At 39.6% G+C, this 17,957-nt stretch overlaps 1 protein-coding gene across 8 annotated transcripts in view; it reads right to left on the reverse strand.

The window, feature by feature from the left end:
• The window catches only part of prkcg (protein kinase C, gamma), a 64,748-nt gene extending 48,112 nt beyond the window's left edge, over window positions 1-16,636 (reverse strand). For 3 of the 8 annotated variants that reach the window (XM_057834225.1, XM_057834221.1, XM_057834226.1), the window contains exons 1-4: window positions 15,752-16,419; window positions 9,691-10,031; window positions 551-582; window positions 365-447 (exon numbers count right to left, since the gene is read on the reverse strand). In XM_057834225.1, the coding sequence (XP_057690208.1) occupies window positions 365-447; window positions 551-582; window positions 9,691-9,908 (333 nt within the window). In that variant the 5' untranslated portion in view covers window positions 9,909-10,031; window positions 15,752-16,419. The other 5 variants (XM_057834224.1, XM_057834223.1, XM_057834222.1 and 2 more) reach the window with 5 other exon arrangements.
• Between the last annotated feature and the right edge of the window lie 1,321 nt (window positions 16,637-17,957).

The following is a 17,957-nucleotide window of genomic DNA, read 5'->3' on the forward strand; positions in this document are numbered from 1 at the left end:
TAAAAGCAAAAGGGAAAAAATAGAACCGTTATAATTTTTCGGGAAATATTTATATTTTTAAAATGTTAATAAAAGGAATAAAACTGTAAATATTCTTTGATTACTACAACTCAATATTTTATTGAGAAATTTCATTCATTTTAAATGTCATTTTACTGAAAAAAAAAAACATAAAACCGCCATGATTTATTTCACAGGCCACACAAAATGATTCTGGTTCTGATCCAGCCCACGGGTCTTGAGTTTGCCACCTATTTTCTAGCGTCTGATCAGCTCCCTAATACAAGGATGCGTCTGGATTAATGAGTGAGTGTATGACTCATGCTAGTGTGGGAATATGATGACTAGCGCACTCAACACTCACATCAGGTCTGGGGGCAGTCACAGAGCCGGGACAGGTGAAAGTCACAAACTCGTGACATCTTTTGTGCACCACAAAACTGCAAACTAAGAAGGAAAAAAAATAAAAGAGCGAAAAAGACAAGGAGAGACGCTCAAGTCAGCAGCGTCAACTCCAGAGATGAATAGCTAAATATTGATCGGTGTGTACCTTGACATTGGAATCCCTGTTTGCCGATGCCCCTGGGAGTAAGAGAGAGGCAAAGATGAGGACAGCGAGACCATTAGAGCAGGGGTTTTCAACCCAGTCCTCAAGGCACACTGTGGGTCCTGGTTTTTGTTCCAGCCGATCCAGCAGAGACAGTTGAACCAATGAGGCTTCTGCTAAAACAAGCCACACCTGACTGCAATCAACTGATTGCACTTGTAAAACACCAGATTGGGGAAAAAGTGTTGTCATCTTGTTTGGTAAGAATGAAATCCTGCACCCACAGTGTGCCTTAGTGGAATAGGTTGGGAACCCCTGCATTAGAGCACAAGCGCAATCTTCTCCGCTAATTAAAAGAACATACACAAGTGGGCCAAAACAATGGCAATTTCCTGCAACGTCACGTGAAGACGAAGCACAGGTATGTCTGAATTGCCGTGTTGGCCTTCTTCCAGTGTCTCCCTAATTGAATAATTAAACTCATTGATTGAGTAAAGAGTCCACTCAGCGTCTGAGCTGCAGTGAATCGAACACTTTTACGGAAGAGAAGAAAAAACAAGACTAGCTAGCGTGACGCGCTAGCAAGCGTCAGAGAGGTCATAATCACTAGATGGGAGTAATGAAAGGTCAGGTTCTCAGGGGTTAGTGTTGTGTTTGCTGCATGCAGCAATGAGGCTGTAAAGCACCCGAGGGCCATTCTGTTTTTGACCAGCAGAGAGCATGAGAGAACTAGCTATGACACAGCAATTAATGCTCATCGGCAGTTTGATGGACTCTTGAAAAGAAATGTGCTGTCTGCCTATTCATCCCTGAAGGCTGAAGCCAAAATATTACACTCATATCTGGATATAGCTTCCTTCTATAGAAGCAGGTGATTTTCTTTGACTGCTGAATTTGGTGTTGAAATCCAAGAGAAAAATCAAGCAGAAATGCACATACAAACACAAAAGTTAGCATAAAAAATATACAACATGTTACTTATATTAAACCTAATCAAGAAATTATCTTATTTTAGTTTCTTCATTCTATGTCAACCTATGAAACTTAAGTTAAGGTGACCAAACATCCTTTTTGCCTGGACATGTCCACTTTTCATGTCCTGTCTGTATCGTCCGGATGGTTTTTATAAATTCATGAAAATGTCCGGTTTTCAAGCTTTTTCACTGGACCAATTTGAAGAGAATCCCTCCGGCCGCTGGGAGGCAGCGCTTGCCTGCGTTGACATGGCTCCTACTAGTAAGGGGAGAAGGAGTAGTTCTAAGAGACTTCTGTGCCGTTGTATTGTGTTACCGGCATCCCCAAGGGGCCGCTATCCTTTTTCAATATGACTGGCATTACAAAAATAGAGTAGAAGAAGGAGTGCCATGTTGAGTGGCAGTATCCCACGCTGGTTCTGTTTTGTTAAAAAAAAAATCTCCACTGAAAAAGCCATCCGATGCGTCCATGTGTTTTATACATTTCGCCATCCGCTTGAAGAAAGAACCGGATCTGCAAGTTTATCTCCTATTAATGTCGATCACCTGTCTTCTGTTGTAATTGGGTTACAGTGGTACCTCTACATACAAAGTTAATTCGTTCCAGGACCTTGTTTGTAAGTCGAAATGGTCGTATGTCGAGAAGGATTTTCCCGTAGGAATACATTATAAATCCATTAATTCGTTCCGCAGCCCAAAAACCAACACTAAATCCTTAATAAATACTGCTGGTACCCGGAACAAGCGGAAGATAATGGATGGATGGATGGATGGATGGTACTATTAAAAATGGTAATTAAACATAGCAAAACAAATTAGTTATGAATAAAAATTGGAATAATATAATAATAATTCATCATCATTCCTGTAAATAATGTAACGAATCGGATTCTAATGTGGCGGACACTTTTTGCTGTACCTGAACAAACCGTGGGGCTGACGTCACAGTGAGATAGGTCAGTGCGGTAGAGATAATACTTTCGTTTTCTCAAGAGCACAGTCAACTGCGGAGGGAATTGGGCGTTTTGTGTTGAATAAGTTCTTAAATAAATGATAAAAACCTGACAAAGCTGGCGATTTACTTGGCGATGTTACCACAATAATAATTGTCACCTTAACTTATAAAGACTGGCGAACGGTGGTCGGAAGAGGACCATGGAGGTGTATTGTTGAGCCAGCTCATGAATGCGCACCCCACGCTCATATTTTTCTAAAATTTGTAGTTTCATTTCAAAGGTAAGCATCACTTTTTTCCTTTTTTCACCAACTGTACCAACGTTTTGGACACCTGTGTTGATTTCTCACACAAGAAAATCCGTTATGCGTTCGTTTGCGGTGTTGTCATGTTGTCGTATTTCGAGCATGTCGTCAGACCATGCCGTTAAACAAACGGCGAATCAAATTTTATGTCGGATGTCGAAAAGATCGTGTGTCGAAGCGATCGTATGTCGAGGTACCACTGTACCTTTATTCTACTTTGGATACAAATTTACGCATGCGTGTGCAGTCACAGACTGTATACATACGTACATTTCTATTGGTTTGTAATATTGAATTATATTATTATATTTTGGCATTATTCAAATTTTTTTTTTTCGCGTTTTTATTGTTTGATTATTTTCTTAGGAAGAATAAAGCCTGTTGAGTAACCTGTAACCTGTTGAGTAAAAAAAAAAAATATTGCTTTCTATCCAAACGGAGGAGGCCCACTTTAAATATATTAAAGAGATATAGGCACCTTTGAGTGAACTTCGAGTAAAATTCAGCAAAGCATAGACTTCATAATGGTATTGACAGGACACGGGGCGCAGGGCCGATGAATAGGGCCTATCTCCGTCAAAGCTGACCAAGTGGAAAAACAGACAAAGAGCTTTTTATGTTAAAAAATCTTGTGAATAAATGTGTAAATCCCTAAATTCTTTATAGATATGGACTTAAAATAGTCTCGATTCTTGGTTAAACGCAAAAAAAAAAAAAAAAAAAACCAAAAAAAACAATAAAAACAAAAAGCTAAAAAAACTGGCAGTAAGCATTTATTTTAAGTAAATATGTCGAATGTGCTGCTCGTCTCTAAGTCACTGTGGCTGCCGCCTTTACACAACAAAGAGCTTTTTACGTTTAAATTATTGTGGATAAATGCTTAAATCCCTGAATTTTTTATAGATATGGATGTAAAACAGTCGCGATTCTTGGTTAAATGCAAACCCCCCCCCCCCCCCCCCCCCCCAAAAAAAAAACAATACGGGCAGTATAGTTTATTTTACGTAAAAAAGTCGAATGTGCTGCTCGTCTTTAAGTCTCTGTGGTGCCACCTTACCAAAACAAAGAGCTTTTTACGTTGAAATTCTTGTCAATAAATACTTAAATCCCTGAATTCTTCATAGATATGGACGCAAACAGTCTTTGTTAAAAGATCAAAGAACCGGGCAGTTAGCATTTATTTTACATAAATATTGCGATCTATGATGCCTGACAGGCCTGAACTATGATTTTTTTTTAACAACGTTTCAAAATGCATGCATGGTACAAAAAATATAGTAATTACCTTTAATCCTGGAACAAATCACTCCTGAGACAATCCTTCCTGTTTGTATGTGGTACAGATGTCATTTTTTTATTCTACAGTAAATCCGGCGTTGAATCGCTGCATGTGTTGCTGCGAATGACTGCGAATAACTGAAGCGGATTGTTGAAGTTGAAGGCATTGCGCAGCGGCTGGCCAAATTTACCCGTCAATACAATTATGAAGTCTATGATCCAAGTATCTGGAGGCTGGGCCGAGTGTCCTCTTTTTTGAAAATCAAAATATGGTCACACTAAATTAAGTTATTCACTGCCATTGACAGTGATAGACATCAAATACAGTATATTTGAACTTGGATGGTTAGCATTTAGTGATCACGTTACACCGCCATTGACAGCGCAAGGCGTCCAATCCAATTTGAGTGGGAGCCTGACAGCAATCGAATGATCACTGCCAACAAACCCCGAAAAAGGCAAGGTCTTGGACTGGTCATGTCAATAACCGGACCTTAACCCAATAGAACATGCTTTTTACCTCCTGAAGACGTTAAAAAGTGGCTTTTTTTTAACCCATCTTGATGTAACAACCACGAAATAAAATCTGGAATACTGAACTTTTGTTTCCTATTCATATTTATATCTGAAATCCAAATGTCTTCAGTATTTAAGAAAAGCAAAGGAATTTAACTTGTGGTTCCAATACTTTTGGACTTGGAGGTTACTGTATTTCATTGCATAAAGATTATAATCTAGGTTGTAAATTTCAAAATTGAAGCTAAGTTACATTTTTAAAATGAAACGTAACAATACCCCAATGAGTGAACAACAAGTGACGATAATCAAAAAATTGTATTCCAAAATATTTTTAAACACAACTACAAAAAAGTTAATATTATTAGTTTTACAAATGAGGAAAAATCAACTACAGTAAACAACAACAAAAACTGTTACATGGTAAAGCAGTCAACTCTTCTGTTCTCATCTATTTTTAATATTAAAGGGAGCATATTATGTAAAATAGACTTTTATTGTTTGTATAAAATTGTCAAGTCTCTGGAGTACTTTCCCACCCATCAAGTGTGAAATTACACAACCAAGTTTCTATTTTTCAAAATCTGTCTGTGAGCAAGCAGAGCAGCTCATTTGCATAATACTGTTCCTCCACCTGTGACTCGGCAGTAGAGCTGGGCGAAGATCCACCGTTCTTTGATGACTACATGGAAGCTCTGTCTATAAGGTCCTATAATGGTGGGAAATCTACCATTTTAAAAGGGGCTGAGTAAACTTTTTGTAGCGACTTTACATTTGTTTATCAATGTACCAATGCCATTTTTTTCTTGGCTGATTAAAGGCTACCAAACAACACTATCACACTTCTCTTTTACTCTTCTTTCGTTAATTAACAAATAACTCCCTGAGTAGAAAGAAAGGAGCTGTGATGGTGTATGTAAGATGGCAGCCATCTTAAGAAATGTCCTGAAAACTACCCAGAGGCTGCTGGCACTTAGGCCAAACCTCGCCATATGTCGCACAGAAAATACTTATCAAACATTGCTTCAAATGGCTTCCCAGTACAAGCCCACACAATTCGACAGCCAGAAAAATGTTGCCACGTCACCCTGAATTTACAGTTGTTCTAAATTGGGTATCTGCGCATTCACGCTCATGTGTGGAAAATGTTGGCAGGATCACCAATGGAAAAAAAAAACTGGTTGCAACTTGTTTTCAGCATTGAAACCTTCACCCACTAATCAGATTGGGGAGGGAACTAAAATGCTTGTTGATCAAAACGAAATAGTCCAAAAGCTTTTCCTAATAGAAAGGTAGTCAACTTGTATTTAGTGCTAGGTAATATATTGTATATCCCTGAACAATAGTAAATTTGACATCCTTATAACTCCATTGCCATTATCATTATATTCTGAACAGTATTCTAATAGGAATACTACAGAACAGCTACTGCAAGTCTCTTACCCCAAAAACCAAGGGCATCTTAAATGAGTACTCGCACTATACACTTATGGTACAAAATTAAAACAAACAGCAAATAAAAATTAATAAATGATGAGGTGGGTAAACACACATAGCAACAACTACACTGGGAAAGAATTATCCACCAACAAAAGCAATACATCATCTAATTATTAAACTTTTAGTACCTTTTCACAAACAGCCACTGTAAGGCATGCTGGGAATTGTAGCCTCCATTCCGTTTTGTTCAATCTCTACGTAAACCAAGCCATGTCTGCCAGTGATGCATTTAAAACAATCGATCAAATGATCGCTTCAAGCCCTTCCCAGTTAAAATGGAATGGACGTCTATTGTTTCTATTGTTTTAAGAGAGTGTTTAGTAAACAAGTTTTGTATTTATTTATCTTTTTAGCATATCTGAATAATTGTTAATATTGCCTCTTCATTGTACATTTTTTGGGCCGGTGCGACTTACATTGAGGTGCAATTTACATTCCAAACAATACGATATATTTTTGGTTACTGTATAGTCCCTTAGACTTATATCCCGGTAAATTCCCATGTAAGGTGACGCGGGATTTACCTGTATCATTGCTTTCACACATGGAGAGATATCCCGAGAATAACACGGGTTGGGCACTTTCACAGACTTGTCCCGCTTTGCCGACGGGAAGGTGGCTGGTACGATTTTATAACCTGAATATTACATCACAAAGATGGACGATGGACTCTCTTCCTCGGCTCTACGATCAAGTAGCAATTTAATTTCGTTGTTTTCAGTTCAATTTTGCTAATTCCAGTTTGCCATGTTGATAAGTGCGATGTTTGTTTACCCCTTTTTGTTTGACTGCGAAGAAAGAGGAAATGACAATCGGCCCACCATGAGATTTACGTCATCAGCCATCGCGCTGTGGCACGGGAATTTAATGCCTGCTTTCACCCATACCACATCCCGGGAAAGTCTCGGACGTTATACCGAGACGCGACTCGATAAATGCCCACGTCATCTCGATTATACCGAGACGCGACTCGATAAATGCCCACGTCATCTCCGTGTCAGTCGACCATGGAAATTGTTTTCGCACATAAGGGCTACCCGTTTAAGCCCCGGGATTTTAACAGTGTTTAGGTATGTATGTGTGAAAGAAGCTAATGACTTTCTGGATATGACATATGTACAGTGGTATGAAAAAGTATCTGAACCTCTTGGAATTTCTCACATTTCTGCATAAAATCACCATCAAATGTGATCTGATCTTAGTCAAAGTCGCACAGATTAAAATACAGGTTCTGCTTTAACTAAAACCGCCCAAACATTTATAGGTTGTAATATTTTAATGAGGATAGCATGCAAGGAATGACAGAAGGGGGAAAATAAGTAAGTGAGCAACCCTCTGCCTAAGGAGACTGAGGTCATGTCCACACGTAGCAGGGTATTTGGCAAAAAGAAGCTATTTTTCTACGGTTTGACCTATCATCCACACGCGCACGCAAATTTAATCCAGGGTTCTTAAAAACGACGGGGAATGGGGTGAAGATTTGCGAATTCTGCGTTTGTGGCTCCATCATGTGGACACTGATACCCGAAGACTTATGTCACTGGCTGCGACAAATTTTGTCCTCATGTCACACTTGAGACCAATTTTTACATTTGGAGTATATTAAAAAGGCGCTTTTTTGCTTCCATTTTTTTTGTACAAACTCTTGCTGTACTTCTTATTGAATAATGCGTATTTTGGACAATTATATTATTGTTTTGAATGTACTTAAAAATGAATGAAAGCGGTTGGCTGTGGAAGTTTTTTTTTTCTTTTCTAGACAAACGTGCAGGTGTGGTCACATTTATTTTTCCCTGACGTATTAGGGCAGAATCCTCATTTTTAGAAAACCCTGCTACGTGTGGACATGGCTTTAAAGAGCAATTGAAACCCATTTTTACCAAACAATTTAAGTCAGGTGTGTGCCCAATCACTGATAAGTGGTTTAAAGCTGCCCTGCCCACTATAAAACACACACCTGGTAAGAATTGTCTTGATGAGAAGCATTGTCTGTTGTGGATCACGACTCGATCTAAAGAGCTGTCTGAAGACCTGCGATCAAGGATTGTTGATTTGTATAAAGCTGGGAAAGGATACAAAACCCTCTCTAAAAGTCTGGATGTTCTTCAGTCGACAGTCAGAGAAGTTGTCTACAAATGGAGAGAGTTTGGCACTGTTGCTTCTCTCCCAAGGAGTGGCCGTCCGCCGAAGATGACGCCAAGAGTTCAGCGCAGAATACTCAGAGAGGTAAAAAACAACACTAGAGTGTCTGCTAAAGACTTACAGAAATCACTGGCACAATCCAATATCTCTGCGCACACATCAACTTTATGTAAAACTATGGCCAAGAATGGTGTTCATGGGAAGACTACAAGGAGGAAGCCCCGCTGTCTAAAAAAAAAACAAAAAACATTGTTGCTCGTTTAATGTTCGCAAAAAGGCACTTGGACACTCCACAGAGGTTTTGGCAAAATATTTTGCGGACTGATGAAACCAAAGTTGAATTGTATGGGAGTAACACACAACGTCATGTATTGAGGAAAAATGGAACAGCTCACTAACATCAACACATCATCCCTATCGTGAAGCATGGTGGAGAGAGAGCATCATGATTTGGGGCTGTTTTCCTTCTTCAGGGCCTGGACAACTTGCCATCATTAAGGGAAGAATGAATTAAAAAGTTTATCAGGATGTTTTGCAGGAAACCCCGACACATGTTGAAGCTACACCGACAGTTGAAGCTAAAAAGAGGATGGATCCTGTTACAAGACAATGATCCAAAACACAGAAGTAAATCAACTTCAGAATGGTTTCAGAAGAACAAAATACACATTCTGGAGTGGCCAAGTCAAAGTCCAGACTTGAATCCCATTAAGATGCTGTGGCATGACCTAAAGACAGCGATTCATGCCAGACATGCCTGGAATCTTACTGAACTACCGTTTTGTAGAGAAGAATGGGCCAAGATTAGTCCTGATCGATGTGCAAGACTGATCTGCAGCTACAGGAAGCGTCTGGTTGAAGTTGTTGCTGTCAAGGGGGGGGGGGTGTCACAAAATATTAAATATGATGGTTCACTTACTTATTTTTCCCCCTCCTGTCATTGTTTGCATACTAACCTCATTAAAATATGAAAACCAATAAATGTTTTGGTGATTTTAGTTAAAGCAGAGAATGTTTTTTACATCTCTGTGATTTTGACAAAGATCAGATCACATTTGATGGTGATTTTATGCAGAAATGTGAGAAATAGCAAAAAGTTCAGATACGTTTTCATACCACTGTAGTAGTTACTATAAAATCCTGTCGTGCAACTATAGTATTGGAATTCTTTTAGAACACGCACGTGTACCTGATGAAGAGTCTCGTGGGTATGCTTTATACAGAGTGTATTCTATCGTGTAGGCTCCAGCGAGGAGGTAAGGTTATGTGATCAGATGGGGTCAGTGTGCTGGCTGATGTGGGCTGTTTCTGCAGCCTCAAGGAAAGCAAGAGGAAGTTAAAAAAAAAAAAAACAAGTGCCGTGAAAGTCAGATGCGGCAGTGGGATGCCTGAGGAGGCGGCTTAAGAACTACCGGGGTGGTTTCTCTACTAGTGTGTGTTTGTGTTCTGTGTCGGTGTGTGAGTGTGAGCTACCATATGAAGTCGGTGCAGTGACTACAGAAGGTGGGCTGCTTGAAGAAACGTGCCGTGAACTGGTGATCTTTCACTTCCACAATCCTCTTGTGTTTGAGGGCGCCCTTCCTCTGGAACACGGGCACCCTGGGCGGAGGTGAGAGGGGCAAAGGCAGAGGGGAGGCGGCTGATGTCGGGGAGGCCAGTGTCAGCGGGGAAGGGGGAACAGGGGTGGACATGCTGCCTGGAGGGAAACAGAAGACTAGAAGAGAGAGAGAGGAGGGAGGAAGGGAGGGACCGAGGGAGGATGGATGATAGGGTGTCAGTGAGGACGCAATTGAGTTGCACACAAGGGAAAAGACCTTGAATTGGGGAGAGGGAGAAGCAAAGGGGGTTGTCCAAGGACAGGAGAACGGATGGAAAGCATAATGGGTCATGTTGGAAACAAGAGTTGTATTGATGGCGCAAGGGATGGCAGGACAGAGGGTCAAAATGAGGAGAAAGATAAAGTAGAAGAGGGTAAAAAGACAGATTATTTTACACCTGCATAATATAATGAGACACAGTACAAGATTTATATGTCCAATTATTCCTTTACATGAATATACCGCTTCATTTCTGATTGACAGTGTCAGTGAGGTGTAAGCATAAAGATGCGATAATTATTGTGATTGTAGTCAGTAGTGGTAGAAAACTGCACGGCATCATACTGAGAGCTGTTTGGAAGATTTAGTAGAGGTGGGACAGAGTACAGTATCGTTGCCCAGGCGTGAAATCATTATTATATAAGGAGTTTATGACGATTTTGACCTCTCAGTATCCTCCTCCATGTGCTCTCATCAGTGCTTATTCAAAAGACCAATGACTATATTACAGATTCATTATGTTTTGTGAAAGTTGTTAATTGAAAAAAATAATTATTAAAAAAAGTCATTTAAACTTATGGTACTAAATCTGTTTAATCACTGTTGTTGACTGAACCATGGTAAGTACTGTATGGAAGTCAAAATAATGAATACTTTAAAAAGCCTGTTTATTGCTTTATTTGTTAGAAACATTAGAAGCATTTATGGAATGAGAAGCTGAGTATTTGTATTGCCCGATCTTTACTACAGCAGTAGAGTAACACTATAAAGTGGAGGCGGTGTGATGGTGTGGAACGGGCATCTACAATGACGGGAAATTGATACTTTTCAATGCTGAGGTGCCAATCGCCATCGAAGGCAGCCAATGAGGTAACTTCAAACATGGTATACTTCAGTGTTGTCAATTTTTTATTACATATTTTGACATAATGAGACTCAGACAACCCCGACAATTGACCATCAGTACCTCGTTATTGCAAGACTTCGTATAATTCGTAATTATTCGTAATTTGACTTCGTAATTAAATCATTATCATTGTACACTAAACTCCAAAAGTGGGCTGGACAAAAGTATTGGCACTCTTTGAAAAATCATGTGATGCTTCTCTAATTTGTGTAATTAACAGCACCTGTTACTTACCTGTGGCACATGACAGGTGGTGGCAATAACTAAATCACACTTGCAGCCAGTTAAAATTGATTAAAGTTGACTCAACCTCTGTCCCGTGTCCTTGTGTGTACCACATTGAGCATGGAGAAAAGAAAGAAGACCAAAGAACTGTCTGAGGATTTGAGAAGCAAAATTGTGAGGAAGCATGGGCAATCTCAAGGCTACAAGTCCATCTCCAAAGACCTGAATGTTCCTGTGTCTACTATGCGAAGTGTCATCAATAAGTGTAAAGCCCATTGCACTGTGGCTAACCTCCCAAGAGGTGGACGGAAAAGAAACATTTCGACAAAGGATTGTGCGGATGGTGGATAAAGAACCTCGACTAACATCCAAACAAGTTCAAGCTGTCCTGCAGTCCGTTACAACAATGTGAACCTGTACTATCTGTCGGCGTCTGAATGAAAAGGGACTCTATGATAGGATACCCAGGAAGAGCCCACTTCTGACCCAGAGACATAAAAAAGCCAGGCTGAAGTTTGCCAAAACTTACCTGAGAAAGCCAAAAACGTTTTGGAAGAATGTTCTCTGGTAAGATGAGACAAAAGTAGAGCTTTTTGAGAAAGGCATCAACATACAATTTATAGGGGAAAAAACGAGGCCTTCAAAGAAAAGAACACGGTCTCCAAAGTCAATCATGGTGGAGGTTCCCTGATGTTTTGGGGTTGCTTTGCTACCTCTGGCACTGAACTGCTAGACCGTGTGCATGGCATTTTGAAGTCTGAAGACTACCAACAAATTTTGTAGCACAATGTAGGGCCCAGTGTGAAAAAGCTGGGTCTCCCTCAGAGGTCATGGGTCTTCCAGCAGGACAATGACCCAAAACACACTTCAAAAAGCACTAGAAAATGGTTTGAGAGAAAGCACTGGGGACTTCTAAAGTGGCCAGCATTGATTCCAGACCTGAATTCCATAGAACACCAGGGGAGAGATCTGAAAATGGCATTTTGGTGAAGGCACCCTTCAAATCTCAGAAACCTGGAGCACTTGGCCAAAGAAGAATGTTCTAAAATTCTAGCAGAGCATTGTAAGAAACTCATTGATGGATACTGGAAGCAGTTGTTCGCAGTTATTTTGTCTGAAGGTTGTGTTACCAAGTAAAATAATAATGATTAATTTTTTTTTTTCATTCTCTTTTGTGTTTTTTCATTGCAAGCAAAAATAAATGAAGATATTACTACCAAAGTATTTGTGATTGCAATCATTTTCTGGGAGAAATTGAGCATTATCTGACAGAATTGCAGGGGTGCCAATACTTTTGGCCAGCAGTGTAGGATATTCTGAATGACCGCTCAGAGGAAAGTCATCTTTGTCACTGTTCCACATTTTATTTATGGTTTCCTTTGGAATTCCATGGCGTCTGCCAAGTTTAGCAACTAATCAACAACTAATGGATTGGACATCTACTAGTGATAAACACATTTAAATATACAGCAGAAAGTTGAAAAGGGCCACATAACTGGACGTGTATCATCTTCAATAGCACTCAAAGAGTTAATACCTGCAACTCCCCAAAAAGTTAAAGAGAGTTGAGTCAAAGGTCTAAAAACTAACAATAGCAGGGGAAAAAACTAAACAAATTAAACTCAACTACAAAGAAAAATAAAAAAACTTAGAGTAAAAACTAGAGTAAAAAACCTTACTACCACAGTCCATCTGTACCACATGACCTCTGCGACACTAGAAGTTCAGTTGCTTTGATTTACCCTTTGCTGAGTTGAAACTGTTTGACATGGGCATAATTCACAAAATACGACAAGCTGTGCTACTTACCCACAATAAATGTTTTCTACAAATAGGGCAATTTTTCCCAAAGAATATTTATAACAGTAATGTGACAGGTATGAAGAGAATGAGAGGACATAATGAAAGAGACAGAGGTTAATTTCTGCACAGTGGCAAAGCTCTCTTAAGAGACTTTGAGTCGCTAAACAATTAACACAACTGTCCCACATACTGCCTGTCCAGTCTGCCAACTCTCTCTCCTCGCGTCCCTCACATCTCCATCTCCCCACCCCTCGCCCTGGTTGCCATGTCAACTGTACCTCCTGTTGCCATGTCAACAACACACTCACCACCTGCTCCAAAACTAGAGCCTGTATGCTCTCTCCTACTTCCTGCCATGCCCTTGTTAACTCATTGGCTACCATTTGAAATGACAGTGAATGATTGACAGGGAGGGCTGGCAGCGAATATACAGTCTATCTTTCAATCAATGGGTACTGTATTCTTTCAATGAAAGGGGGCCGGTTGGTTCCCGTAGCTATGTTTTGATTTTCCATGGCAAACCATCACATTTTTTGCAATTGTGATCAATTTAAGGCAGTTTCTTTTTGCATCAACTGCTTAGACAGAGTCACTCTTTAAAGAAATGTGGACCGGTTGGCTCCTGTAGTTTCTCTCCAGTTATCAGATTTTTACCAATTTGAGGCCATTTCATTTTCTACCCATTTCTTAAACATAACAACGGGGACCAGTTGGTTATTATTTTGATTTTCCTTGCCAACCTATCATAAAATTTGTGATTATGATTAATTTGATGCCAATTCTTTTCGCATCAATCGCCGATACAAACTATGAAGTTGTTATTTAAATCAATGGGGACCGGTTGGTTTCTGTTGTAACTTTAAATTTTTCTTGGTAACCAATCATATATTTTGTCATTTTGATTCCTTCCAGGCTATTTACTTTTGTATCGATCTCTTATACAACATATAAAGGCAATCTCTTGATTATTGAGCCTTTTCTTTATATCAGGGGGCCCCAAACTTGTTCCTTTGAGGGCCACATAACTTTTCCCTTCTCTGATGAGGGGCCGGGGACAGTTTGTAACAGAAAAAGTGTGACGATTGCAGGAGTGCCTAAATGTAAAAATTTATTGTTTTTCAGAAAGCCACAATCAAATAACCCTTTCTGGATTCTTCACGGAACAAAAGTAAATAAAACAAAAATAATAGTATAATATAATATAATATTAACACCATTAATTAAATAGATAATAACCAAATAACCCTCTCTGGGTTCTTCACAGAAAAAAAAAAAAATCAAAATGCTCTCTGGAATTGTTCAGGGGGCTGGACCAAATGTGGAGGCGGGCTGTATCCGGCCCGCAAGCCATAGTTTGGGGACCACTGCTTTATATGAATGGGGACCAGTTGGTTTCCATAATGATCCTTTACATTTTTCTTAATACCTTATCATACATTTCGCTATTTTGATTAATTTGAGGCATTTTCTTTTTGTACCAATCCCTTATACAATTGACAAAGCCGTTTTTCAATCAAAGGGGAGAGGTTGTCTTCAATAGTTACTCTTTTTGATTGTCATATCATCTATTTTCTTTTGCAGTTTTGATTGATTTAATACCGTTTTTTTTTCTGGATCAATCTCTTATAAAATCTTAAGTCATTATTTTAATGAAAAGGGACAGGTTGGTTCCTATGTCTATACCTATCCTCTACTTACCAGGTAGCAGAAACCAAGATTTGTCTGATTTATATCATACCATCATAGATGATATTGACGGGACACGGGGCGCTGATTCATAGGGGACCTGCATTATTGGCGTGGCCGTCAAAGCTGACCGAGTGGAATCACTGACAAAGAGCTTTTTTCGTTGAAAAAATTTGTGAATAAATGCTTAAATCCCTGAATTCTTATAGATATGGACGTGAAACAGTCTCGATTCATGGTTAAAAAAACGTGCAGTTACCATTTATTTTACCTAAATATTGTGAACTATGATGCTAGTCTCCAAGCAATTGTAGCGACTGCCTAATGAAAACAAAGAGGTTTTTCCGATGAAAATTCTTGTGAAGAAATGCTTAAATCCCTGAATTCTTTATAGATATGGGCGCAAAACAGTCTCGATTCTTTAGTTAGTATTTATTTTACATAAATATGACGAAGAATGATGCTAGTCTGTTGGACAATGTGCGGCATCCTTAAAAAAAAGAGCTTCTTAACGTTGAAAATTCCTGCGAAAAAACAAAACATATAATAATTATGTTGAATCCTCGAACAAATCAGTCCTGAGACAGTCCTTCCTGTTTGTATGCGGTGCAGCTTTCGTACTTTTTCAACCTAAATCCGGCATTGGATCGCTGCATGTGTCGCTGCCACCGACTGCGAATAACTGATGTGGATTGTGGGATGGCCCCCTGCTTGAAGGCGTGGCGCAGTGAAGGTGGGATCTGACCCGTCAATATCATTATGAAGTCTATGATACCATATTTTTTTAGTTTAGGCTGTATCTACCCATGTATGTACCCATCGCTTACAAAATAGAACTAGAAGGGGCCAGTTGGTTATTATTTTAAAATGGAATTTTCTAGTTTCTAGAATTTTTCCACCCAAATTTGATGTCTGTACAAGTCATAGTCTCTGAAATAATGACAGACAGATACTATTGAATTATAGTTAGATATAGTATGATACCACAAACGTGTCTGGAAATGATGGAATGATGACAAGGAGACTGGTGGGTAAAATGGGACAGTGATATTACATGTTTAATAATGCAAGGACGCAAAGTATGCCAGGACAATACCTGAAAATGGGAGTATTTTGGAAGGAATGCTTGTCGACGGCTATCTTTCTTCGCTTGCTCGGCCCTCACCTCGCAAAAGAGGCACTTGTAGGTTGTCACCTCAAACGGGACACAAAAATACCAAGTAGTAGAAAGGAAATGAGCCAGCGTGAATTAAAAAAAAAAAAAAAAAAAAAAAAGACGGACGCGTTTTCAACAAAAACGGAAACAAGCGACTGTGATTCTAGCTTTCCTGGAACCAAAGATAGAAGTTGTAAATATCCGTTAACCCAGAGGCAGGGTGAGGAGGAGGATGAGATGAAGAGGTACTCTCTTTCCAAGATTGGTCCTGTTTTTACCAAGAGGAGGATGAAAAGATGGTGAGAGAGAGAGAAAGAGAAAGAAAGAGAGAGAGCGTGAGGAGCTGGAGAGATTGAGGGGAATAGGAGGCGATTCATTTTCAAATCTGGGTTAGTTCTCTCAAGAGGGGCCGAGGGAGGTGGAGAAAGGAGGACGGGTGAAGCAAAAAAGCTGCCATTTTTGCCACCATCTATGATCCAGTGTGGACCGAGTGCCAATTGCCTTCACTCCTTCTTGGAGTGGCAGATGGAGAAAGGAAAAGAAAGGCAGAGGGGAGGAGAGGGGAGATTGGGGGAGCCAGATTGGAAGAAAAGAGCAGCGAGCCGCAGTGTTGGAGACTCACAGAAATAACTCGAGCGCGGCAAAAAGACGGCTGGCAGAGCTCGACACAGATGAGCGGAGGATCAACAGGCCTGTGAAATAAGCAAGGCTGTTAAACATCTGCAATACCGCAGTTAATTAAAGAAATACTTACATGGTTCACGTTTGGTCAGAGATCAAATTTGGCACTGGTGCATTCAAAGAAAGCCTGGTAGGGAGAGGAGTTCTATGGATGTCCTGTTGATAAGGCAAATTAACAGTTTGGAAGTCAATGGTTGACACATTGTTTAACTCACTTCAGATCCACTAACCGTACAGTAAAAGCAGATTAGTGCTTTGTGAGACTCTCATTTAAAGATATGTAAGTTGCGCCACATTATCTGACTGCAGAGCATCACTGCAGCAAAAGGTTATCAGGCCATCAATGGCAGCGACTGGTTTAAAAGGACACTGCCCAATCGGTGGTTGACGTCAGTAGTTGTCAAACCTTTTGGGCGAAGGGTCTCCTATACAGAAGTTCCAATCTGAGTTCAGTTGAATTTTATTCTCGGGAAAATTATTAAAAGGGTTGCTTTTGAGCAGATCCAGTCTTTTATGATGCAGAACAATCTTTTTAACTCATTTTAGTCTGGATTTCAGCCACACCAGAGCACTAAGGCTGTGCCTATCAGTCCGAAATGATATTTGTTGGAACAATGACGCAGGCAAATCGTCTGTTCTAGTTTTCTGGTTAAATTAACTCAACGTTCTAAATATTATTTTTTAAAAAAAGAAAAACCCAAAACAAACAATAGTATTTGTTTTTTAAGTTTTTTTTAATTACCGTATTTTTCGGACTATGTTGAGTTAATTATCGAGGGTTGATTGAATATTTGCTTGATTGATTGAATATTTGATTGTACTCATATATACCTAATACATACATAATACATATTGCCATATTTTTTCTTATTTGATATAACCAGTAAATGATTATTGCTTGCTATACGAGGTATAATGTTTAAGTGTTACAAAGTGTTAAAAAGGGTCGGGGTGACAACTGCCTTGCTTCATGCGTAACTAGACCTTCTAGGACATCTTCAGCATCTTACGTCTGGACTTTCGTCGAGACTTTCGAGGACAATCTTCCATTCGAGGACATCTTCCATGGCCGCAACGTTGCATAACTGAAGTGTCTGGGTCATTCTGACCATTTTACCTAAGTGCCCTTGCTTACACACGTGTATTTAGTTAGTTCCACCTACATGCTCACACATAGCCAACCAAAATCACATGGGTGTCTCCAGCTTGCTTTCCCCCTCCCTTTAGGGTGGCACCCTTCTGTGTTAGGACAAACCCCTAATAAAAAGAGCAAGGAGGGCTTTTCTTTAGATCAATTTTGGTGACTATACAGCGTAATCTAGCATTTCTCTGTCTAGTCCCTCCTTGCTCTCCTTGGCCAAGAAAACTGAGTGTCTTCTCTCCTTATTTTTGGGTAATTTTACAAATGTCTACTTAAGGGTCTATTTTTTAACTCGACAGACTATAAGTCTTTTTAAGTTTTTTT

The sequence above is a fragment of the Corythoichthys intestinalis genome, chromosome 4, assembly GCF_030265065.1.
Source record: "Corythoichthys intestinalis isolate RoL2023-P3 chromosome 4, ASM3026506v1, whole genome shotgun sequence".
Classification (NCBI taxonomy): Eukaryota; Metazoa; Chordata; class Actinopteri; order Syngnathiformes; family Syngnathidae; genus Corythoichthys; species Corythoichthys intestinalis.